This window comes from Papio anubis, chromosome 8 (assembly GCF_008728515.1).
Source record: "Papio anubis isolate 15944 chromosome 8, Panubis1.0, whole genome shotgun sequence".
In the NCBI taxonomy this organism is placed as follows: domain Eukaryota; kingdom Metazoa; phylum Chordata; class Mammalia; order Primates; family Cercopithecidae; genus Papio; species Papio anubis.
The window spans coordinates 96319637-96341479 of NC_044983.1; the positions used below are offsets into that span (position 1 = coordinate 96319637).

Sequence of the window (21843 nt, forward strand, 5' to 3'; positions counted from 1 at the left end):
CACTCAGCCCAGCAGGCTGTGCTTGGCTTACGCTACCAGCCCGGATCCCACACCTGCCAAGGGCAAGCCAGGTGCTGAGCAGCAAGGGAGGTGTGAGAAAGCACAGGGTCTGGCCAATGCGCACAGCCAGGTGTAGGGGCTGCCAGGTGTATGGGCTGTGCCAGAGAGGACAGCTCCAGGTGCTGGCCCAGGTACCTGCTCCATGTAAGGCTGTAGCTGGATCAGGTGTATCACAAGTGCTTCTACTGCAGGCTCTGGGCAACGTGGTGGCACCCAGAAGCTTGGAGACAATAGGAACTGCAGAGCCCCAAAGAGGGTGTCACAGCCCTGGCGTGGGGAGCTCCTAGATCTGGGCTCCCCAAAGGGTAGCAGTTCTTCTCTCCTAGTCACCTGCAACATGGTGAGTGGAGTGGGGGGCACGTTTCACCCCTGTTTGTGTTACACAGCTCTTTCAGTCCCGCCATTCAGCGGGTCCCAGTTCTTGTCCTAAGTCCAGGAAGAATGAGGTACATGGACAACTGGAGGGTGAGCAAGGCAGAGAGGAGCTTCATTGAGTGACAGAATAGCTCTCAGGAGACCTGAAGTGGGTAGCTTCTTGCTGCAGGCAGGTGGTCCTGAGGAGTGTCCAGCTCTCAGGGAAGAGGAAACCTGGAGTGAGAACCTCTTATCCACAGGCAGGTCATCCTGACATCTGTCTGTGAGTCTAGCGGAGTCTGGGACTTTTATGGGTGTTGAAGGGAGGAAGTGGTGATTGGTCCATGGTGGCCTTAGAGGAGGCTAGGCTACAGTAGGTTCTCACTCCCGCTGTGGACTCCACTGGGAACAGACGGGCCCCAGGCCTCAGGCCGTCCCTGTCTTCAAAGTGTGGCACTTTGGGCGAGCGGTCAGCTCCGCCATAATCCCACTTTGGGAGGCCGAGGCGGAGAGGACCAAGGTCAGGAGATGAGACCATCCTGGCTAACATGTTGAAACCCAAATCTCTACTAAAATACAAAAAATTAGCCGGGCTGGTGGCAGGCGCCTGTAGTCTACAGCTACTCGAGGAGGCTGGCAGAGGCAGGAGAATGGCGGGAACCGGGGAGGCCGGAGCTTGCAGTGAGCTGAGATGCGCCACTGCACTCCAGCCTGGTCAACAGAGCGAGACTCTTCAAAAAAAAAAAAAAGAAAAAAGAAAAAAGAAAGTGGAGCTTCACCGGGACCACCCCTTTCCACCCAGGAACCTGTCTGTCTCCTGCTGCCATCGACAGGTTTATCTACGCAGCGCCCTGGCTATCCGTGCCAAAGGGGGCCTGCAGGCACCTTTCAGTCTTCCTCCCCGTGCTCGTTGGCACCCAAAGTTTGGAGGGGGCAGAGGCGGCAGGGGGCTGTCATGGGGCTGGCATGGCAGCGCTGCCCCAAGTCTACGCACACCCGGCCTGGTTGCAAAGCGCCCCGGACTTGGCCAAAACTTTGCGCTGTCCCAGAGCAGACACTGGGAGACGGGAGAAGCCAGGCATCTGGAGCAGGCGCTTCTGAGCCTGCGGAGGAAGGGGGACTTCCCGGGGCCCCAAGAACACAGGGATGCCGGGGTTGGGAGCGGTGACTGGGCAGCTGCAGCTGCGCAGGAGGGTGGGGCTTCCGCCCCGCCGACTCAAAACGGGGCGGGGCTCCGGCCTCTTCCTGGCTCCGGCCAGCTCCGTGGAGACTGGAGCCCCAGCCGCGCCTCCCTGGCTGCAGCTGGTGTATTCACAGTAGCCGCTTCAGGTGGGCCGCCACGGCCGTCAGTTTTTCATGGCCTCCAGGTTCTGATGAAGCGTGGGATTTTCTGCCCAGTACCCCTCAGAACAAGAAACCACCTTGCTGCAGTCTGTAAGTGGCTCCTCAGTAACGCGGCACCCACAACTTTCATGGTATCCGCCCCTGTTACTTTTGCGTTCTCCCTTCTGTGTGTGGGACCAGGAAACTGTGGAGCTGGCTCTCAGCTTACTCCTCTTTGTGCTATGTAAGCGATCAACTGTCTGACTTTAAAAGTGACTCGTATTTTTCCTTGTTGAATCAGACAGACCTTGGTCTGGGTTTTGCTTTGTGTTTTATGTGTGAGCTTTATACTCTGAAGTCACTTTATGTTTTTTCATTTGTTAACAAATATTTCTATCATATTTCCTATGGACCAAGCACTTTACAAGGTATTCATTTAGTACTTGGTATAACTCTATAAAGTCAGTGCTATTATCACCCCCACTTTAAAAAATGAGGAAGCAAAGCCCAGAGTGGTTAAGAAACTTGTCCAAGTTTACACAGCCAGTGGCAGAGTCAGATGGGCTGCTCTGGAGTCAAGGCTCTTAACCACTGTGTTTTGCTGCCTTATGTTAATAGGATCTACACTTAGGGCACTTTTTCTCAAACAACACACATCAGAAGCACCTAGATTACCCATCTGAAATGTAGTTTCCTGGGTTCCATCTGGACCTATCCTGTGAGAATCCTTGGTAATGGGTCCAGAAATTCCAGATACCTAGAGATAGAACCAACACTCTCCCGCAATGAAGCAACTGGAGGATGCACAGACAGGAGACTGGGTCCCTGGAGACCTGAGGAGCCACCATTTACGCAATTTGAAAACCCTGACTCTTTGGAGAAAAATTCATTCCTATTTGGTTAAGCCACTGCAGCTGGGTTTTTCTTACATGAAACTGACTGTATTCCTAACGGAAGCAGAGGATCTCTTTAAATAGGAGTAATGTATTTGCTTATAATAATTTGATTTTCTGAAACAACACTGTAGAAATGCAATGTAGTCCACATATGTAATTTAACATTTTCTAATAGCTACATTTTAAAATGGCAAAAAGAGATAAAATTATTTTAATATATTGTATTTAACCCAATATATTGAAAGCATTATTTCAACGTGATGCTAAAAATCATCAGTGATATTTTTACATTCTTTTTTTTTTAAACTAGGTCTTCATAGTTCAGTGTGCCTTGTACGCCTTTTATTTATGGCACATCTTAATTCAGTCTGGCCACATTTCAAGAGCTCCATAGCCCCGTGTGGCGGCGAGCAGCTGCTGTATTGGACAGTGTAGTCCTACAGCTCCTTATCTGCGACCTGTTTTGTACTCTGGTTCTCAAACTCGACGGCATTGGAATCATCAGAGGAGCTTAAAGGAATGCTACCTTGGTGGTCCCACCTCAACTATTGACACATCAGAGGTCTGAGTGCTGCTGGGGAATCAGGAGTTCTTAAAGCTCTCCAGGTGATTCTAGTTTAGGAATTACTGTTCTAGCATCTTTATTTCTTGAGCCTCATTATCAGTCTGGGAACAGGTGGATGGTGTTTTTTTCAGGAGCTGCTCTTTCCAAATCAGAACTGGCAGGCTTGCACTGGGTCTAAACTCTGTCTCCAACTCTGGCTCCACCTCCCTCTCTCACACACACATGTGTAGACACACAAACCCCACCAAGGCCCTAGAAGCGTAGTCCGTGTCACTCTATGTTACCAGGTCAATGTAGCTGTGGTCTCAGGCCAACCAGATCATACTAAAATATCCCAAGGATGAGCTCTCTTCATTCTCAAAGACTTAAGTTACAACAAAATCCTGGGACCATGAATATGCCTGTGAAGATGGATGTAAAACTCTGATCATGGGCTGGAAAGAGTAAAACAAGCCCCTGTGGAGGTCAGAAAAGGCCAGATCCATGTGATGCCTATGAACAAGCGCCAGCCCAGCAGTCCTCAGGACAGGCATCCAGAAGAAAGCTGGCTGTGCACTAGGACTCTAGAAGCCAGGTACATTTCTTCCTAAAGTCCCTTTCAAATTAACCAATAACTCCAAGTGATGCTTTTGTTTTTACTTTTATTTTTTGAGACAAGGTCTCGCTCTGTCACCTAGGCTGGTGTGTAGTGGAGCAATCATGGCTCACTGCAGCCTCAACCTCCTGGGCTCAAGCTATCCTCCCACCTCGGCCCTCTGAGTAACTGTGACTATAAGCGAGTGCCACCATGCCTGGCTAATTTTTATTTTTTTTGTAGAGACAGGGTCTCTCTATGTTGCCCAAACTGGTCTCCATCTCCTGGTCTCAAGCAATCCTCCTGCCTCAGCCTCCCAAAGTGCTGGTATTACAAGCATGAGCCACTGTGCCCAGCTCAATTGCTACTATTATTGATACCCTGTGTCAGACATTGCTTCTTTAAAGAACAATCAGCTGTTAAATACAAAACAAAACTTTATTCTGGAAATAAGGTCTTAAAAGCAAATTTCCCAAGTCAGATCCATTCTCTTCAACCCAACAGTTTTTTGAGTACCTATTCTGTCATCCATTATCTTTGGTTTTTACAAAGGAAGAAAGGTAGACTTTTTGTTAGGAAACACAGGTGCCAGAAGGGGATTCAAGGTTTATTCACAAATGTTTGCTAAGTATCTGCCTTGTGCCAGGTTCTATGCTGAGTGCTGAGAACAGAATGATAAAGAGGACAGTTTCTGCCCTTCTGAAGCTTAAATTGTGTCTCTGTTGGGTATAGCACTTGGCTGGAGTGTCCCTCCAGAATGCTTGCCCTGGGTAGAGGGGGGTATACTTCTTGCTGATATCCTCTTGCATATGCAGGTTCTAGCTGAGGACAGTTTTTCGTCAGTAAGAGTTCCCGCTGGAGGTCAGTCAGGTAATTGCTGCTGGTAGAAATGATCTCCTGCTAGCAATTATCAACAATGAAAATGTTGATTAAATAATGGGTCCTCTAACTTCTTAATCTGAAAAGTTATTTTTCTTTAATGGCATCAGTAAAGGGATAAAGAGTTATCATGTGCCTTTCGTTAGGATGCCTAAGGACTCAACTGATCTCAAATGATCTTTAATGAAACTAACAAGAAAACATTAGAGGAAATAAAAAGAGGGACACTATAAAAACTTACTGGCTTCTACTCTCCAAAATTGTCAAGGCCATGAAGACAAAACCAAGAAATTGTTCCTGATTAAAGGAGACTAAAGACTAGAGACCTAACAACTAAATGTGATTGGAGAGTCTGGATTGGATCTAGGACCTAGACAAAAAATTGTTTCTTTTGCTACAAAGGACATTAATGGTACAATTGGTAGATTTGAATAAGTTCTGTAGATTACAGTAACATAGCAATGTAAATTTCTGATTTTGATAATTATATAATTTTATATGAAACTAAATTTTCTTATTTTGATTATATAATATTATGAGACTAATTATTTTGTATGTCCTTAAGAAAAAAAGAAAACCGAGTCTATGGAAGTAAAGCAGCATCATATCTGCAACTTCCTTTTTTTTTTTTTTTTTTTTTCAGATAGAGTTTCACTCTTGCTGCCCAGGCTGGAGTGCAATGGCATGATCTTGGCTCACCGCAATCTCTGCCTACCGGGTTCAAGCGATTCTCTTGTTTCAGCTTCCCAAGTAGCCAGGATTACAGGCATGTACCACCATGCCCTGCTAATTTTGTATTTTAAGTAGAGATAGGGTTTCTCCATGTTGGTCAGGCTGGTCTTGAACTCCTGACCTCAGGTGATCCGCCCACCTTGGCTGGGATTACAGGCATGAGCCACCGCGCCCGGCCATATCTGCAATTTTCAATTAATTTTTTTAGAGAAAGAATAAAGGAAAAATGTTGACATTTGGGAAGTCTGTGTAAAATAAAAGGGTAAAATAAAAGTCTGTGTAAAATAAAACTTTGTGTACTCTTTCTGTCACTTTTCTGTAAATTTAAAACTTTAAAAAAAAAAAAAAAATAGCAGAATATCTAATGTTCACTCCTATAGTTAAGAATATGTGGCCAGGCATGGTGGCTCACGCCTGTAATCCCAGCACTTTGGGAGGCCAAGGCAGGTGGATGACCTGAGGTCAGCAGTTTGAGACCAGCCTGGCCAACGTGGTGAAGCCCCATCTCTACTAAAAATACAAAAATTAGCCAGGTGTGGTGGCAGGCGCCTGTAATCCCAGCTACTAGGGAGGCTGAGGCAGAGGTTGCAATGAGCCGAGATCATGCCATTGCACCCCAGCCTGGGCAACAAGAGCGAAATTCCGTCTCAAAAAAAAAAAAAAAAAAGCAACAAAAAGATCTTTAACCCCAAATCACCAAAAATTATACAACACTGAACATATTTGAATGTGTAAATGATACAATCGAGATACTGGATTTTTAAAAAATAAGAGTAAATAAGACTTTACTCTCAGGAAAAAATAAAGCTGCTGTTTTGTGTTAGAAAGTATTTTATTTCCTGGGAAAAGTAAAACTCTTTTGCTTTAAAGGCCCTTGAAAGAAAACAAATCAAGCAGAGGGTGAGAATATGTGTTCTTAGTCTGAGCTGGGTTTTAGTTTTAAATTAGATTAACTGCCATACTGTCTGATTTTTTAAACTTTGGTTTCCATTCTTTCATCTTCTTAATCTTAATATTCATCAGCATATTTGTTTATAGTTTCAGATGGCTCTGTAGATCAAGTTTTGGTGCGCCAATGCTTCCATTCCGTTTGCAGACCCACCTTGTCATTTTTCTCTGTGAGCTGACTGTCTTACATGTGGGGATGAAAGTATCTAGTCCTATGTATTAGTCACAAAACAGTAGTCCAAACCCCTAACTGCATTTCCCATTCAAGTTCTCCCTTTTGTGGTCCAGGGTATAAAGGATCTGTGGTCAGATTCATCTCTACATCTTTACCTAGCCCACTCCTCCTTTACCCCCTGGCTGCGCTGACTCCACTGGGGTTGCAGTGAGGTGGGGGCAGAAAAGGTCTCACTTGTCTGGAACTGAGAAAAACTGGGCATTGGTCTCCTTAGACCCTGACAGACATTTAAGCCACCTTTCAAATTAGTCCCTTATGGATTATTTGGAGACCTGTCGCTGATTCTCTCTTGAGAGCCGTCTCCACCAGCTCCTGGTTGACTCTGGTTTCAGTCAGTCCATCCCACATAGACTGCTTCAAAAGCTCAGTTCCTTTTAAGATAGCTATAGACCGTCTTGATCCTCACCTGCCGGGAACACATCCACATTCTTGGCCTCCACAAACCTTGAGGGAATAGGCCATTTCTGACAGCAGTCACTTCTCCCTATTCTGCCATCAGCACAGCCAGCTAGCTAGTATCTCCTGACTTGACACTTCCCCAGAGCCTGGTATCACCCTCTGTGCCACCTGGGTTACATTCCAGAAGTTTGTGAAGTGCTCCCAGTAGAGCACCCTCTCTCCCCTCCTCCACTAGGGGGGCACATGATGGGGAGAAATGCCTGGCCCGTGAAAGCTTTCTCCAAAGAAAATCTCTCATTTCCAATTATCTGGGCTCTTCAACTTTGACCCTTTATATAAAGACCCTCTAACAAGGGACTAAGGTCTCCAAAAAGGACTTTCTGGACTCCTCTCTTGCAAATCCTGAGAAAGAAAGAAAAAAAAAGCCAACAACCATATTTATATTTGATATATACTGTTTATAGACCGTAAGTAAATTCTGTACTTCCAATTCTGTTGTCAGTAGACTTTTCCTACAAAAAACCAATTCAGTTAAATACAGAGCCCTTGAAGAATCCCAAAGGAAGATGAGAAAAAATACTACAAAGCGTAAGAGTTGGCCATATATTGGGTGTAATTGGAGGGCCTCACCAATATGGACTGAATCAATATGGACTTAAATGTGACTCATTTCCTCTAAAGCAGTCACCAACATTTTTGACACCAGAGACCAGTTTGGTGGAAGACATATTTTTCCATGGACAGGATGGGGGTTGGTTTCAGGATGATTCAAGCACATTTATTGTGTACTTTATTTCTATTATTATTACATTGTAATATATAATGAAATAACTATACAACTTAATAATTATCCCACTTAAATGGGAGCCCTGAGCTTGTTTTCCTGCAAACTAGATAGTCCCATCTGGAGGTGGTGGGAGACAGGGACATATCAGGCATTAGATTCTGTTAAGGAATGTGCAACCTAAATCCTTTGCATGCACAGTTCACAATAGCATTTGTGCTCCTATGAGAATCTAACGTTGCCACTGATCTGACAGGAGGTGCTCAGGCAGTAATGCAAACAATGGGGAGTGGCTGTAAATACAGACGAAGTTTTGCTCACTCTACTCATGGTAACAATCTTGTTATGTTTGTCTTGTCTCAGCCGTCTTTTCAACCTGTGTCAGTTTTCACAGTCAGATTTGTAGCTTTAAGACTCAGAGTTTATATGTGTTTTTCTTTCTAGTTAGTGCTGCGTCCATTTTCAGAGAGCTTTCCTTACATTTAATGGTCAGCGAGTTACTCACTCTAAAGTTTGCTCATTCACCTCAAGTTGACTTCAATATATGGCCTAAGGTAAGAAAAATACAAGTAGCATTCACTAAAAAAATTGACAAAATCACATTTTATAGGTGTGTGGGCAACCTTTCCCTCAACACAGTAAAAGTTATAAATGGCATCTGTTCCTAAACTAAGTCAGGGTAATTAATGTGAAAAAAATTTGTTCTGATAAATAACCTCTATCTTTAATCTCTTATTTTGGGAAACATGATCTGCTAAGCAGATTCAAACTTTTTGTTTTACAAGTAGCCTTTTTGTTTTGGCCAGGTGTGGTGCACACCTGTAATCCCAGCTACTTGGGAGATTAAGGCAGGACTGCATGAGGCCAAGGGTTTGAGACTAGACTGGGTAACGTAGTGAGATCCCTCTTAGAAAACAAACAAACAAAAAGCCTTTTTTTGGCTTAAAATGTAGTCTTGCATTTTTTCCATCTGTATTCCTCCTCCCCCTACAGACATCAGCTGTATGGACAACTGTACATCATTAATAACCATGGGAGTCTTGGCTAAGAAAATGCATATTCCTGGGCTCCAACCAACCTAAAGATTCAGAATTTTTGAAACTGAGTGCTGAGAATAGGCAATAAAACAAGTTCCCCTCGGGAGTTTAGACATAGCCTATTTCTTTTTATACTCCCACATAGCCCCTAAACGTACGAGCAACATGTTAAGTTCTTAATTCCCCGCATCTTGATCATGCTATATATCCATTTGGGTCCCATTCTGCAAGTCTTGACTCAAACATGAATCTCTAAGCCTTTGTAAGAAAACACACAGAACAGGAACTGGCCAAAGCAAACATCCAATGTTAGAAAATGTAAGCACCAACTGAAGATTCACAGGGTTTTAAATTCTAAAATTCAGAATACTAAGAATTAATCAGTTAAGACCAGTTAGGCTTGGGCTTTCAAGGAATGAATTCAAATATGATCAAATATTCACATCTCTGTTATCACCTAGGATTGGTTAATAGTATGCTTAAATATATTAACTTGTAACTGCTTCTGCATCCCAGAGACATGTATGCTTGCTTGTCTGGCAAGGTTGGACATCCTGTTAAGATCTATATTCAGGTCTCTCCACTTTGAAAAGGAGCTATAATCAATCGAGGAGATTGTGACTGCTACAAGTCCCATAAAAGTAATTAGTTTCACACTTACCAAAGAATCCAAGTCTATTTTCCAACCATAGTATTCCCTATATGGTACATGACAGAATACAATAAAGCCAAATTTATCTCTTGACCTTTCCTCTAGAGGAATGTGTAAGACCATCACTGAGCATAGAGCACCAGATAGTTTTCAAAGTCACTCAAAGTTTCACTCTCCATTTGAAGTCTGACTACAAATAATCTAAGATAGCAGCTTCCAAATTGGCTTTGGCTTATTTTAAAATATGCATTGAAGCACGACAAGACTGGTGACTATTTTGCAGGAAAAACAGAACAAATTGAGCCCTAAAATTAAGCCACTGGACATATTCTCTTACTCCCCCCATCCTCTATGACTTTAACAGCATTAAGTAACAGCTGTTAACTGGAAAAACAAAGACCGTAAGCCAGAGCTGCAGGAAAGCCCATCGTTTTTAATAATCACACTGCTGCTCCACTTTCTGAAGGACAACTCTCACGTGGCCAATTTAAAAAAAAATACCAGGCTGGGCGCTGTGGCTCATGCCTGTAATCCCACCACTTTGGGAGGTCGAGGTGGGCGGATCATAAGGTCGGGAGATCAAGACCATCACGGTCAACACGGTGAAACCCTGTCTCTACTAGAAATACAAATAATTAGCCAGGCGTGGTGGCACACGCCTGTAGTCCCAGCTACCTGTGAGGCTGAGGCAGGAGAATCACTTGAGCCTGGAAGGCGAAGGTTGCAGTGAGCCAAGATTGCGCCACTGCACCCCAGCCTAAGCAAGAGTTGAGACTCTGTTTTAAACAAATTTCAATACTTTACACACAAAAAAAATCCTTGGATTTTCCAGTTTCCTGGCACTAGGATGTTAAATTGACAAAAGCAGACATAAAGCCTGGATTTGGGACAATCAAGGCGATAGTTACAAACACATTATTCAAATTCCAAGACAAAAAATCTTGGGTTGGAAATTTTCCTTAAATCTATTGGGAGCTACTACGTAGAAAACATTAGTTAATACTAATGAAGTGTTTTCATTATTCCAAAATCAACCTAGTTCAGATGACTGATGCACATTAAATAGGCAAATGTGCCAAGTTTCAGGTTTTATTTACTTGAATAATAGCGCATCTCTGCTGGACACAGTATCTTATTCCTGTAATCCCAGCACTTTGGGAGGTTGAGGCGGGCGGACTGCCTGAAGTTGGGAAATCAAGACCAGCTGGGACAACATGGTGAAACCCCATCTCTACTAAAAACACAAAAATTAGCCGGGTACGGTGGTGGGCACCTGTATGCCCAGCTACTCAGGAGGCTGAGGCAGGAGAATCACTTGAACCCAGGAGGCGGAGGTTGCACTGAGCCAAGATTGCACCACTTCACTCAAGCCTGGATGACAGAGCTAGACTGTCTCAAAAAAAAAAAAAAAAAAAAACAAAAACAAAAACAAAAAACTCTTCAGTCTAGCTTGACATCCCTTAGCTATAAAATATGACTTAAAATATATGTATGATTATTTTACCTCCTTGGCTTGGGGGTCAGGAGAAATCAGTCAGTGAGGTAAAATAAAGAGCTGTGAGGGAAAAGGATTGTTGCCCTAGATGCAGAAGGTATCTTTTCTCCTGGAAATAAAGACCCCAAGGTCTCCATTGCACTTTTATTTGAATGTAATTTTTGGGACAATTATTCAAAAGGGCCAATATTTCCCAATTTAATCTGAGGTCATAATAAAACAAGCAACAAAACAGTGTTTAGGATTTCAGTTTCTCACCCTTATCATCAAGACTCACTGCCTCCCATCATCAATATTTATTGAGCATTTACAGTGTACTAGGCACAATAGAACATACAGAAAACATTGTCCCTGCTCTTGAGGAGCTTACATTCTAAAAGAAAAAATACACCTCTTTTAAAATGGCATTTTTGTTTGGTGTTTTCTGCAAAGTACTGAGGAAATGTTTTGTTAAAGTGAGCTTTGGGTATAACTTAGCCCCATCATTATTTAGAGAAGAGAGGAAGAAAAGAGGAAGGATTTTAAAGGCAGACAATGACAGACCATTCAGGATAGGTAGGGTTTTAAAGGGAGATAAACACAATCTCATCAACTAAGGAGAGATTTGCTGCAGTAAATAGGATGAGGGAAATAGTCTGTGGGGTGCAAGCAAAGGAAGCAGGGTGCCTTAGACATTGAGTGGAGCCAGAAAGATCATGCGGCCTTTTCCCAAGTACATGGCCACCAAGTAGGAATGGTTGGTGACAAGACAGAAGGCTAAAAAAGGAAGGTAATCTTGTGCACCTGACAAATAGAATAAAGGATCAAAATCGAAGGCAGGCTGTAAGAGTATCAAGAAATTCTTAAAAACCAAAAAGTGATTTGGAAGCACAAAACTTATAGTTAATGCTACCCAGTGTCATGATGGGCCAAGAACATTGTGGCTTCCTAAGTTAGAAAATGCCATATACCAAAATTTTAAATGGAATTCCAATCAATCTCCCCTTCTCTCAGAAAAAATAGGAACTCATTTTTTTCAGGGTGGAGAGGAAGAGAGGGGATCATGGGACATGGAAACAGCAGTTATATTAGTATTTTTGTTATGATAAATTTCGTGTTTAAACTTGGTAAAAGCCCATTAGCTGCCAAGAGGGAATAAGGAATAAATTTCAAAAAATGTACAATTTCCTTTAGAGAAGTTTCAGAACCAAAAGACTAATTTACATGAAAAGCTGTAGAGAAAGTAGTTGAAAAGTCCATTCATAAAACTTTTATTCCACTTACATGAATTTAATACACGTGTTCTTAACAATTATGCTTGGATTGTTCATGAAAATTTCATAAGACATTAAACAAAGCTAGCCATCATCTCAAGTTATTTCCCTGTTAACTATTTTTACAGCACATGCATGTTAGGCAAGTATCAAAAAAAAAAAAAAATCACGAAAGCAAAAAACCTAAAAAAAAAGTTAAATACATGGGTTTTTGTTTTACTGCTGTGCTTGATATACATGAAGTAATGAATACCAAGCAATTCATTTTTACTGCATCTTTACTTTTACATTTGTTCTTAGGTTGCCTAAAACATTTAAATACAAATAAAATGAGTGTAGCAAAAATAATGAAAGCTAACAGCAGGTAACTTTACAAATAATGGAATGTGAACCGTTTCTGCCCTTATCCAGAGTAAAATGGGTCACAACTTTGTCTAAAGGAACACTTCTGCAGCTGTAGTCAAAGGTGTGCACATTGAGATTGAGTGTTCCACAGATACACATGGTTTAACCTGTGGTGTCCATGGGGTATGTTTCTACTACAGCCTTCTAAGTGCTCCAGACCTTAAAGTACCCACAATTACTACACCTGTGACTGGAACCAATGATCCCTTTTATTCCCCACCAGGACAAACCAATATGTAGGCAGTTTTCTTTGCTTAGACATGGAAGCGGTTTTACACTGGCCCTTGTGAAGCCACAATGTACCAAAAGTACTATGCCAAACATTTATAACTTGTATAAAAATTCCACATCCCCATATTGGCCACCTCAAGATGAAAACAGATAACTCCCTAAATGTTAACTGGCTCTACTCCCCTAATATTAAACATAAAAACCACATGGGAAATATAGAAATTCAAATAGAAGTAACATAAACCTGTCATAAATCGTAAACAAAAAACTATTTGTGGGACAGCATGGATGACAAATGGTCTACTGTGTAAATTTTAGAATGAGGCAGACAAAAGTTGGAAGGCCGGTTAATTTTCCCCTCCTTCTCCTGCTTCAGCTTCGTCTCCTTGGGTATCCGATGTCCACAACTGGTAAAAGAAGGAAAGATTTTTCAGCAAGTTTCAGTGGGATTGGGGGGGGGGGGGGGAAGCAAAGTTTTCATATATGCATATATGTTGCCAAGATACCCAACCGTTTTAGTTGGAAAGCATTCTTTAAAAAATAGCAGCATCACTTAGCTTCAAGATACAAAAACATCTCAATACACAAATTTACTTTCTCTGTAACCACTGTATAACCAGGGTAAGTATACCACAAAGTTGCCTTCAAATAATCTTCAGATACAGGAAGAGTTTTGGGTATCCATAGAAGGTGAAGAGAAAGTAGAAGAAATTTTTTTTTTTTTTTTTTGGAGATGGAGTCTTGCTCTGTCACCAGGCTGGAAATGAACCCTCCACCTCCCAGGTTCAAGTGATTCTCTTGCCTCAGCCTCCTGAGTAGCTGGGACTACAGGCGTATGCCACCATGCCCAGCTAATTTTTGTATTTTTAGGGGAGAGAGGGTTTCACCATGTTGGCCAGGATGGCCTTGATCTGACCTCGTGATCCACCCACCTCGGCCTCCCAAAGTGGTGGGATTACAGGCGTGAGCCACCGCGCCCGGCCCCTAAATTTATTGTTTAAAAACTAAGCATCAGTAGGTGTCAGAACCTAAAGAGCCCCAATATGAAAGATGGACATCCAAGGTAAGTCCAACTATACCAGAAGCATCTAATTTGGCCCATGCTGAAGGAGCTAGGGTTGACTACTCTCCCCTGGTAGATCTTAGAATGACTCACACTCCAAACAGAATCCTATAGTCCATGAAATTCAAGGACCAGCCCCAACTCTGAGCTAAACTACAAATCTAGCTTTTCTAACACTTCAAGCTTAGAAAATAAAACCTTTGTATATTTATTAGGTTGGTGCAAAAGTAATTGTGGCTCTTGCCATTACGTTAAATGGCAAAACCCTCAATTACTTTTGCACTAACCTATCGTATGATTCAAAACAAATGCTGGACAAAAACCAGAACCAAATCTTTTAAGAGGTAAAAATGAAAGTTGTCCCATAGGTGGTAGGGTTATGAACTCTATTTATGCCAACTGCTCCAATGTTAAAAACGTTTAAGTCTTAACCACTCTCTAGGGATTTTCAGAGGTAATTACAAAAGGATTCAAGACAATCTTAAATTTTATATGACTTACACATGAATACTGAGGGGAAGGGGAAAAATCCACCTAATTATTATTTTTATATTCCCCAAATCATCCATTAGCTTCATTTATCTACTAAGCAAATATATCTCTGGCCTGGAAAAGAGACTACTACTTCCAAGGTCACACAGATAGCCAAATGACCTCTTGGAAACTGTGTGTTCCTCCTGTTAATCAAGGGGTTTTGTAAATGCAAGATGAAATTGTTTCTAATGTCTCTCTTCCTGTTCCAACTTTCAAGGATTTTTGAATTTTCTGTATAAACATGCAAATTTGATACAAAATATTTATCTTTTTCTAGAGTAATGTGTTGACAGTCTTGGTCAACCAAATTCAGACTGAAATGCTAAGTTTTGGGATAATTTCTTTTCTTGACAGATAAATGTTCTTATCAACCTATAATGGTGACAGCTAACACTAATAAGGCTCAGAGAAGACATATAAATAATGACAGAATTAGAATCAAAACCCTGGTTTTCTTTTTGAGGGAGTCTCGCTCTTTTGCCCAGGCTGGAGTGTAGTGGCATGATCTCAGCTCACTGCACCTCCGCCTCCCGGGTTCAAGCAATCCTCTTCCTCAGCCTCCCGAGTAGCTAGGATTACAGGCACCCGCCACCATGCCTAGCTAATTTTTGTATTTTTAGTAGAGATGGGGTTTCATCATCTTGGCCAGGCTGTTCTTGAACCCCTGACCTCGTGATCCGCCTGTCTCGGCCTCCCAAAGTGCTGGGATTACAGGCGTAAGCCACCACACCCGGCCAACCCTGGTTTTCTTATTGCAATATATGTTCTTCATGCTATACTGATAGCAAAATTCAGTTGGAAGCACACAGTAGATCAGGGCCTTTCAAAAAGTGATGAGAACAAAACACAGTATCTAGGTCTCAGGTCATCACTTGAAAAATGTCATCACTTCAAACTAGAAAAGAAAAATCCTTAATACCAAAGTTAGTTAACAAAGTGCTTCTTAACGTTTGATATAAAGATTCTTTCATTCTTTACTATAGCTTATTATCTTGACTCAAGTATCAGAAAAGTTTATAGGTAGCTCCAAATTGCGCTAATAAAGTAATTTTAGGTTTAATAAACAAGTATACAATGCTATTCAAAAAACTCAAGATTTTCAGCACTAGAATATATAACTAGTTCATAGAAAATGGCAGTGGACTAGAATAAAGTTGGAAGAGAAATGTATAAAATGAGGTTATATAATCCCCAAGAGAAATGGCCCTAAAAGTCTAACAAAAAAACAGTAATACTAGATTATCATCTGCAATTCCTACCTCTTTACCTGACACAACACAGCAAATGCTTGATAATTTTTTCACCTAAGCCTCAAAATTTCAAATCTAATATTGATCTGAATGAGAAGACCTAAGAAACAAGACATACAAATCAACTGCACTGTGGACTGAATTTGAATCCCAATTCAAATAACTTAAAAAAAGAGAGACAATTGGAATTCAAGTATTATTTAGATATTCAAACATTATTAGGGAATTAGTGTGATAGTGACACTGTTTCTTTTTATACATCTGCAGTATCCCAAGGACAATCACGACCTTTCATATTAAGTCATTTAAAAGAAGCAGCTAGGCAAAATAGACTTCCACTTGGATTCTGTAGACACCTGAGATTTTATAACTCAAGTTATTAATTCCCTACCATTATCTTTACAAATACGGAGGCAACTTGATGGGCAAGAAAATCATTCTTAAAGGAACTAAAACATGTAGAGCCTCAGTACACTTTTGATACTAACATTCAAATTTTAGTAACACAGGTAACATCAATGTGTGTATTTTTTAGTTCTTAGTCTAATATTTCAGTTTCTGTAGTTTTCCTTCATGTGATTTTAACAGTAGCTACTTATGAGAGCCTACGAATTGTGTTGAGAAAAAATTTTTAAAAGATGTATTTAATAAAAAAAAATATTCCTCAGAGTAAAACATAACCTCTTCAACCACATTCATCACTAATGATGCTGTTATATACTTACTGTCAAGTTGTCTCTCAGTAATTGCATTATTAGCGTGCTGTCTTTGTATGACTCTTCACTTAATGTATCAAGTTCAGCAATGGCTTCATCAAAAGCCTATGATTTAAAAATAGTACATTAGATTTCAGTGCTCAAGTAATAAAGACTGCTAAATTTCTATGTAACAGGTAAAATACATACTGTCTTTGCAAGAGAGCAGGCTTTCTCTGGGGAGTTCAGAATCTCATAATAGAACACAGAGAAGTTAAGGGCCAGACCCAGTCTGATAGGATGTGTTGGTTGCATTTCCTTTTTGCTGATTTCAAAAGCTTCTTGGTATGCTTGTTGTGACTGATCCACAATCCCTGGATAAGACACACCAAAACGTACTGAGATAAAGTGTGCATTGTATCTTCACCCCTCAAACCAAACCTTTAATATCTCAGATATCCTTTGAAATACTAACCTGTAACAGCTTAATACTGGTTAATTGAACAAGGCCCTTTAATTTTTTTTCAAAGGGAGTTTTCTCCTGGTACACACTAGTCATCGGTCAATGTCAAGATAAAACAACTTTATAATCTCATTACTGTTATATTTTTTAAAAATTAACTAGTTTGCACTGCTCCTCAGTTACACTGTAACCACTATTTCTTTTTTCTTGAGACAGGGTCTGGGTCTGTCACCCAGGGTGGAGTGCAGTGGCACAATCAGGGCTCACTGCAGCCTTGATCTCCCAGACCCAAGTGATCCTCCCACTTCGGCCTCTAGATTAGCTGGGACCAAAGGCTTGCACTTGCACCACCATGCCCAGCTAATTTTCAAAACATTTTTTGTAGAGAGAGATGTTGCTCAGGCTGGTCACTTTTCTTAAAATCTTGAAAAAACATCCCTGTGCACAAAATTGGCTTTTCAGAAAGCATATATATTAGAATACCAGTATTAGGCAGTAGATATATATTCTCAGAACACAAAAAAAGCACTGCTACTCCTTATTCGGCACTCTAAGCAATTAAAAGCAAGGAATTATTTACGCTTCAGAGACTCTTCCTCACTATGTTATCTTATACAAGTTCAACCAACAGGTTTAAAAACAGCATACCTTTCTTGTCATCACCAGCGGCAACCTCAGCCAAGTAACGATAGTAATCTCCTTTCATTTTCAAATAGAAGACTTTGCTCTCTGCTTGTGAAGCATTGGGGATCAAGAACTTTTCCAAAAGAGACTTAAGAAGAAAAGAAACAGACATAGTGAGAATAAAACATTTACAAAACTGAAAGAACTTGCATTTTTTAAAGGACAAACTATAGCCTTAAGTTATACAACTTTAACACCCAGTCACTGTCAATACAATTGTGAATGCAGCTGGCACATGAATTTGTGGTTTAAAGCAGAAGGCTTTGGGCAGAAATACTGTAAGTTTGAAGTTAGTGTTCAGTTTATTATTTGAGGACAATACAATTGAGTATCAGTTCCTGACAATGTCATCTATTTACATACTGATTTCAATGAATGTGAAGCATGACCGTTCATATTTAGGAACATTTTCTAATGAGCTGGCAAGCTTTCCATCTGAAAAGTTTCATGTGTTCATGACATGAAAATAGAACATACGGGATGAACCTTTTGGGACTCTGAAGAAATGACTAAAGCAGAAACCAATAATGTAAGACACTTAAGGAGTCCATGCCAGAGAGAGAGGAACAAAATAAACTTCATTTATAAGAACACAATTCAAGCAAACCTCACAACAGATTAAAAAAACTGTTCAAAACGAAAGTTTCATTTTTCCTAAATTAAGACAGTGGTACGGGCCAGGCACGGTGGCTCATGCCTGTAATCCCAGCACTTTGGGAGCCCAAGGCAGGCAGATCACATGGTCAGGAGATCGAGACCATCCTGGCTAACGCGGTGAAACCCCGTCTCTACTAAAAAATACAAAAAATTGGCCAGGCGCGGTGGCAGGAGCCTGTAGTCCCAGCTACTCGGGAGACTGAGGCAGGAGAATGGCATGAACCTGGGAGGTGGAGCTTGCAATGAGCCGAGATCACGCCACTGCACTCCAGCCTAGGCGACAGAGTGAGACTCCGTCTCAAAAAATAAATAAATAAAAATTTAAAAAAATTTAAAAAGACAGTGGTAGGAGACTTACAGATCTTAAAAGAGCAGACCTTTAATAATCTCATTGACATCATTTTCAGCTAGTAAGATACATGATTACAGATCATCCCAGACAACAGATAAAATTAAATCATCCTCCTATAAAATTCTGTCTAAAACTATTACTACAGTCTGAGTCATTTGATCAGGATTTTAAACATTACACTCTGTAATTGATTTTAAAGCAAAAAAAATTAGATCATTGTGTTGGGGATGGGAAGACTCAATAAATGTGTGATTTTTAAATTTTCAGTTAAGGGGGAGAAAAATAATTCTAGTAGTAGAATTAGGTAAACATTAAAACAAACAAAAAAACCCCAACCACCCATTCTCACTACCCTGCTTCCTTTAAAGTTCCAGGTACACTCTGGGAATCAAGGTGAAGTCAATTTTAGTTGAGCTGAATTCCAAATAAATCCATACTTACAAAACAAAGTATGAGTATACATAGCACCTATTTATATGCAAAATATAAATTTGAAAAATGCTTTTAAATAGTAACTCTAACTTTGTGTTTACCCATTATGTTCCAATGGTGGGTAGGTGAACAGTTTTAACCCAACTTCTTCCCCCCCCCCCCCTTTTTTTTTTTTTTTTTTTACAACTCAAGCTAGATAACCCAGATGAAGTGGCAGTAGGGCCAGATTGCACTGTGCTGTAAGAAAGGTTAAAGGTGAGAAAAGTCAACCTGAAATGATGTTTCCTACAATTATTAACTGATACTTAAAAATACTGGCCTGAGGCTGGGCGCAGTGGCTCATGCCAGTAATCTCAGCACTTTGGGAGGCTAGGGTGGCAGGATCACTTGAGGTGAGCCTCATCAGTATGGTGAAACCCTGTCTCTACTAAAAATACAAAAATTAGCCAGGGCACCTGTAATCCCAGCTACTTGGGAGGCTGAGCCAGGAGAACTGCTTGAGCCTGAGAGGTAGAGGTTGCAGTGAGCTGAGGTTGCACCACTGCACTGCAGCCTGGATGACAGAGCAAGATTCCATCTCAAAATAAATAAAAAATAAAAATAAAACTACTGGCCTGAAATCAGAAGAACATTTTGGTTAGGACAGCAACCTCTGTATTACACCACATTCATACTTTCATATTCAAAGTTCTCTTAGCTGCAAGTGTTTTGTCCTTTGTATACAATGCTTTTTACCACCTATGGTTGCTCTCTGGAGATCTGCCTCAAACACTGGAAAAGACTTGCATTTAAAATAGTCAGGTGAGTCTTTCCACTTAAAAACAGTATTTTAAGAAACAAATGACCAGGGTTTTCAAAAGTTTCATTGTTATACAAATTGTATTATTCATTCAACTATGGGAGATGGTATAAACATAGTGGCTCTCGGGTGAGTCTGGATTTGAATTACAGCACTCAACACTGTGAACTACTTAATCTCAATGATTCAGTTATCTCAACTGTAAGGCAGAGACCTCTAAGATTGTTGAGAAAAAATACAGGTAAGCACTTAGGAGTAAGCACTCATTATCTATTATCACAGTAACACCAGACACTATGCTAGAAGCTGGAAGCTGGAAGCACAATATTCTGGTACTTCATAATCTAGCTGTAGAAGCAAGGCTATCATTCCTTCCAGTACAATACACTTTAAAACAATTATTGCAGGGCACGGTGGCTCACTCCTGTAATCCCAACACTTTGGGAGGCTGAGGTGGGAGGATCACTTCTTGAGACCAGGAGTTTGAGACCACCCCAGTGAACATAAGATCCTGCCTCTACAAAAAAATTTAAAAGTTAACCAGGTGTGGTGGCACACTCCAATAGTCCCAGCTACTGGGGAGCTGAGACGGGAGGATCGTCTGAGTCCAGGAGTTTGAGGCTGCAGTGATTTATAACTGAATTGTACCACTGTACTCTAGGACAGGGTGACAGTGAGACTGTCTCAAAAAAAGCAATACTGCCTAATCACATCTTTCACTTTTCAGTAACTTGAACTCCCTCTATGTATGTAGAGATGAAGGCCATAAACACGTGCAGTTACTTAAGAGTGAACCAATCACTGAAGATGTAAAATTTTAAAGCTATACTAAAAACTTAAATTTTTAAGGAAAGGTGTTGATAAATGCTACTAAAATGAGTAATCTGTCTTTTGTAGGTAGTAACTTTGGAATCCCTACATGTTTTATTTTACACTGGGGTAATATGCTGAACTACTTTAAGTAGTTCCCTGGGAATTAAAATGGCAGTTAAGCACTTCTTTCCCCAAAGTTGAACACCGAATTAACCATAAACAACTTTAAAGCTATTTGTTAGAACCCACAAGTAACAGAAGAGTTGGGTAAACAGCAGTCAGGCTGCTTACTGGCCCAATGATAGACCAAAAGAACCAAACAAGTGGCAAGTGTTTCTGGTGAGATGCTGACCATAAGAGCTGAGAAAGGTGGCTGGGCATGGTGGCTCACACCTATAATCCCAACACTTTGGGAGGCCAAGGTGGGTGGATCACGAGGTCAGGAGATCCAGGCCATCCTGGCTAACACGGTGAAACCCCGTAAATATAAAAAATTAGCCGGGCATGGTGGCAGGCACCTGTAGTCCCAGCTTCTTGGCAGGCTGAGGCAGGAGAATAGCGTGAACCCGGGAAGAGGAGCCTGCAGTGAGCTGAGATCGTGCCACTGCACTCCAGTCTGGGCGACAGAGTGAGACTCCATCTCAAAAAATAGGAGTTGAGAAATGCATAAATGGCGTACTTCTAATAAATCGTCCAATGATATAAGCTAATTAAGATTTAAAAACCAAAAACCAAGCAAGACTGGATTAAAGATTAAATTTAAAGGGGCTAATACTGTAGCTCAAAAAAAGCTAACTATAAAAGAACATTTTCTGCCAGGCGCGGTGGCTCACGCCTATAATCCCAGCACTTTGGCAGGCTGAGACGGGTGGATCACCTGAGGTCAGAAGTTCAAGACTAGCCTGGCCAACACAGTAAAACCCCGTCTCTACCAAAAATACAAAAAATTAGCCAGGCGTGGTGGTACATGCCTGTAATCCCAAGTACTCAGGAGGCTGAGGCAGGACAATCACTTGAACCCAGGAGGTGGAGGCTGTAGTGAGCCGAGATCGCACCATTGCACTCCAGTCTGGGCAACAAGAGTGAAACTCCAAAGGAAAAAAAAAGAACATATTCTCAGCCTCAATGGGATGATATGCCTACCAGAAAGGATGTGATTCCACAATCAGGAATCAAAGTTATGGCGAGTATACTAGAAACTGTCAGGATAATGGAAAGAACAGGACATGAATGGCTCCAAGAGACAAGACCAATTAAATTTAGCAAGAGGGAAGATTTC

General features: G+C 41.2%; 1 protein-coding gene and 1 long non-coding RNA gene across 7 annotated transcripts in view; one reads left to right on the top strand and one right to left on the bottom strand.

The window, feature by feature from the left end:
- Positions 1-1665: 1665 nt before the first annotated feature.
- Positions 1666-5291, top strand: LOC116276390. The gene is made up of 2 exons (XR_004185890.1): positions 1666-1848; positions 2944-5291. It is a non-coding gene; the product is annotated as an uncharacterized LOC116276390 (long non-coding RNA).
- Positions 5292-11063: 5772 nt separating this feature from the next.
- YWHAZ (tyrosine 3-monooxygenase/tryptophan 5-monooxygenase activation protein zeta) overlaps positions 11064-21843 on the bottom strand; it is a 35790-nt gene continuing 25010 nt past the window's right edge. For all 6 annotated transcript variants that reach the window (XM_009213441.3, XM_009213439.2, XM_031669695.1 and 3 more), the window contains 4 exons: positions 17476-17599; positions 16575-16738; positions 16395-16490; positions 11064-13229 (listed from right to left, as the gene is read on the bottom strand). In XM_009213441.3, the coding sequence (XP_009211705.1) occupies positions 13170-13229; positions 16395-16490; positions 16575-16738; positions 17476-17599 (444 nt within the window). In that variant the 3' untranslated portion in view covers positions 11064-13169. The remainder of the gene's footprint in view (positions 13230-16394; positions 16491-16574; positions 16739-17475; positions 17600-21843) is intronic.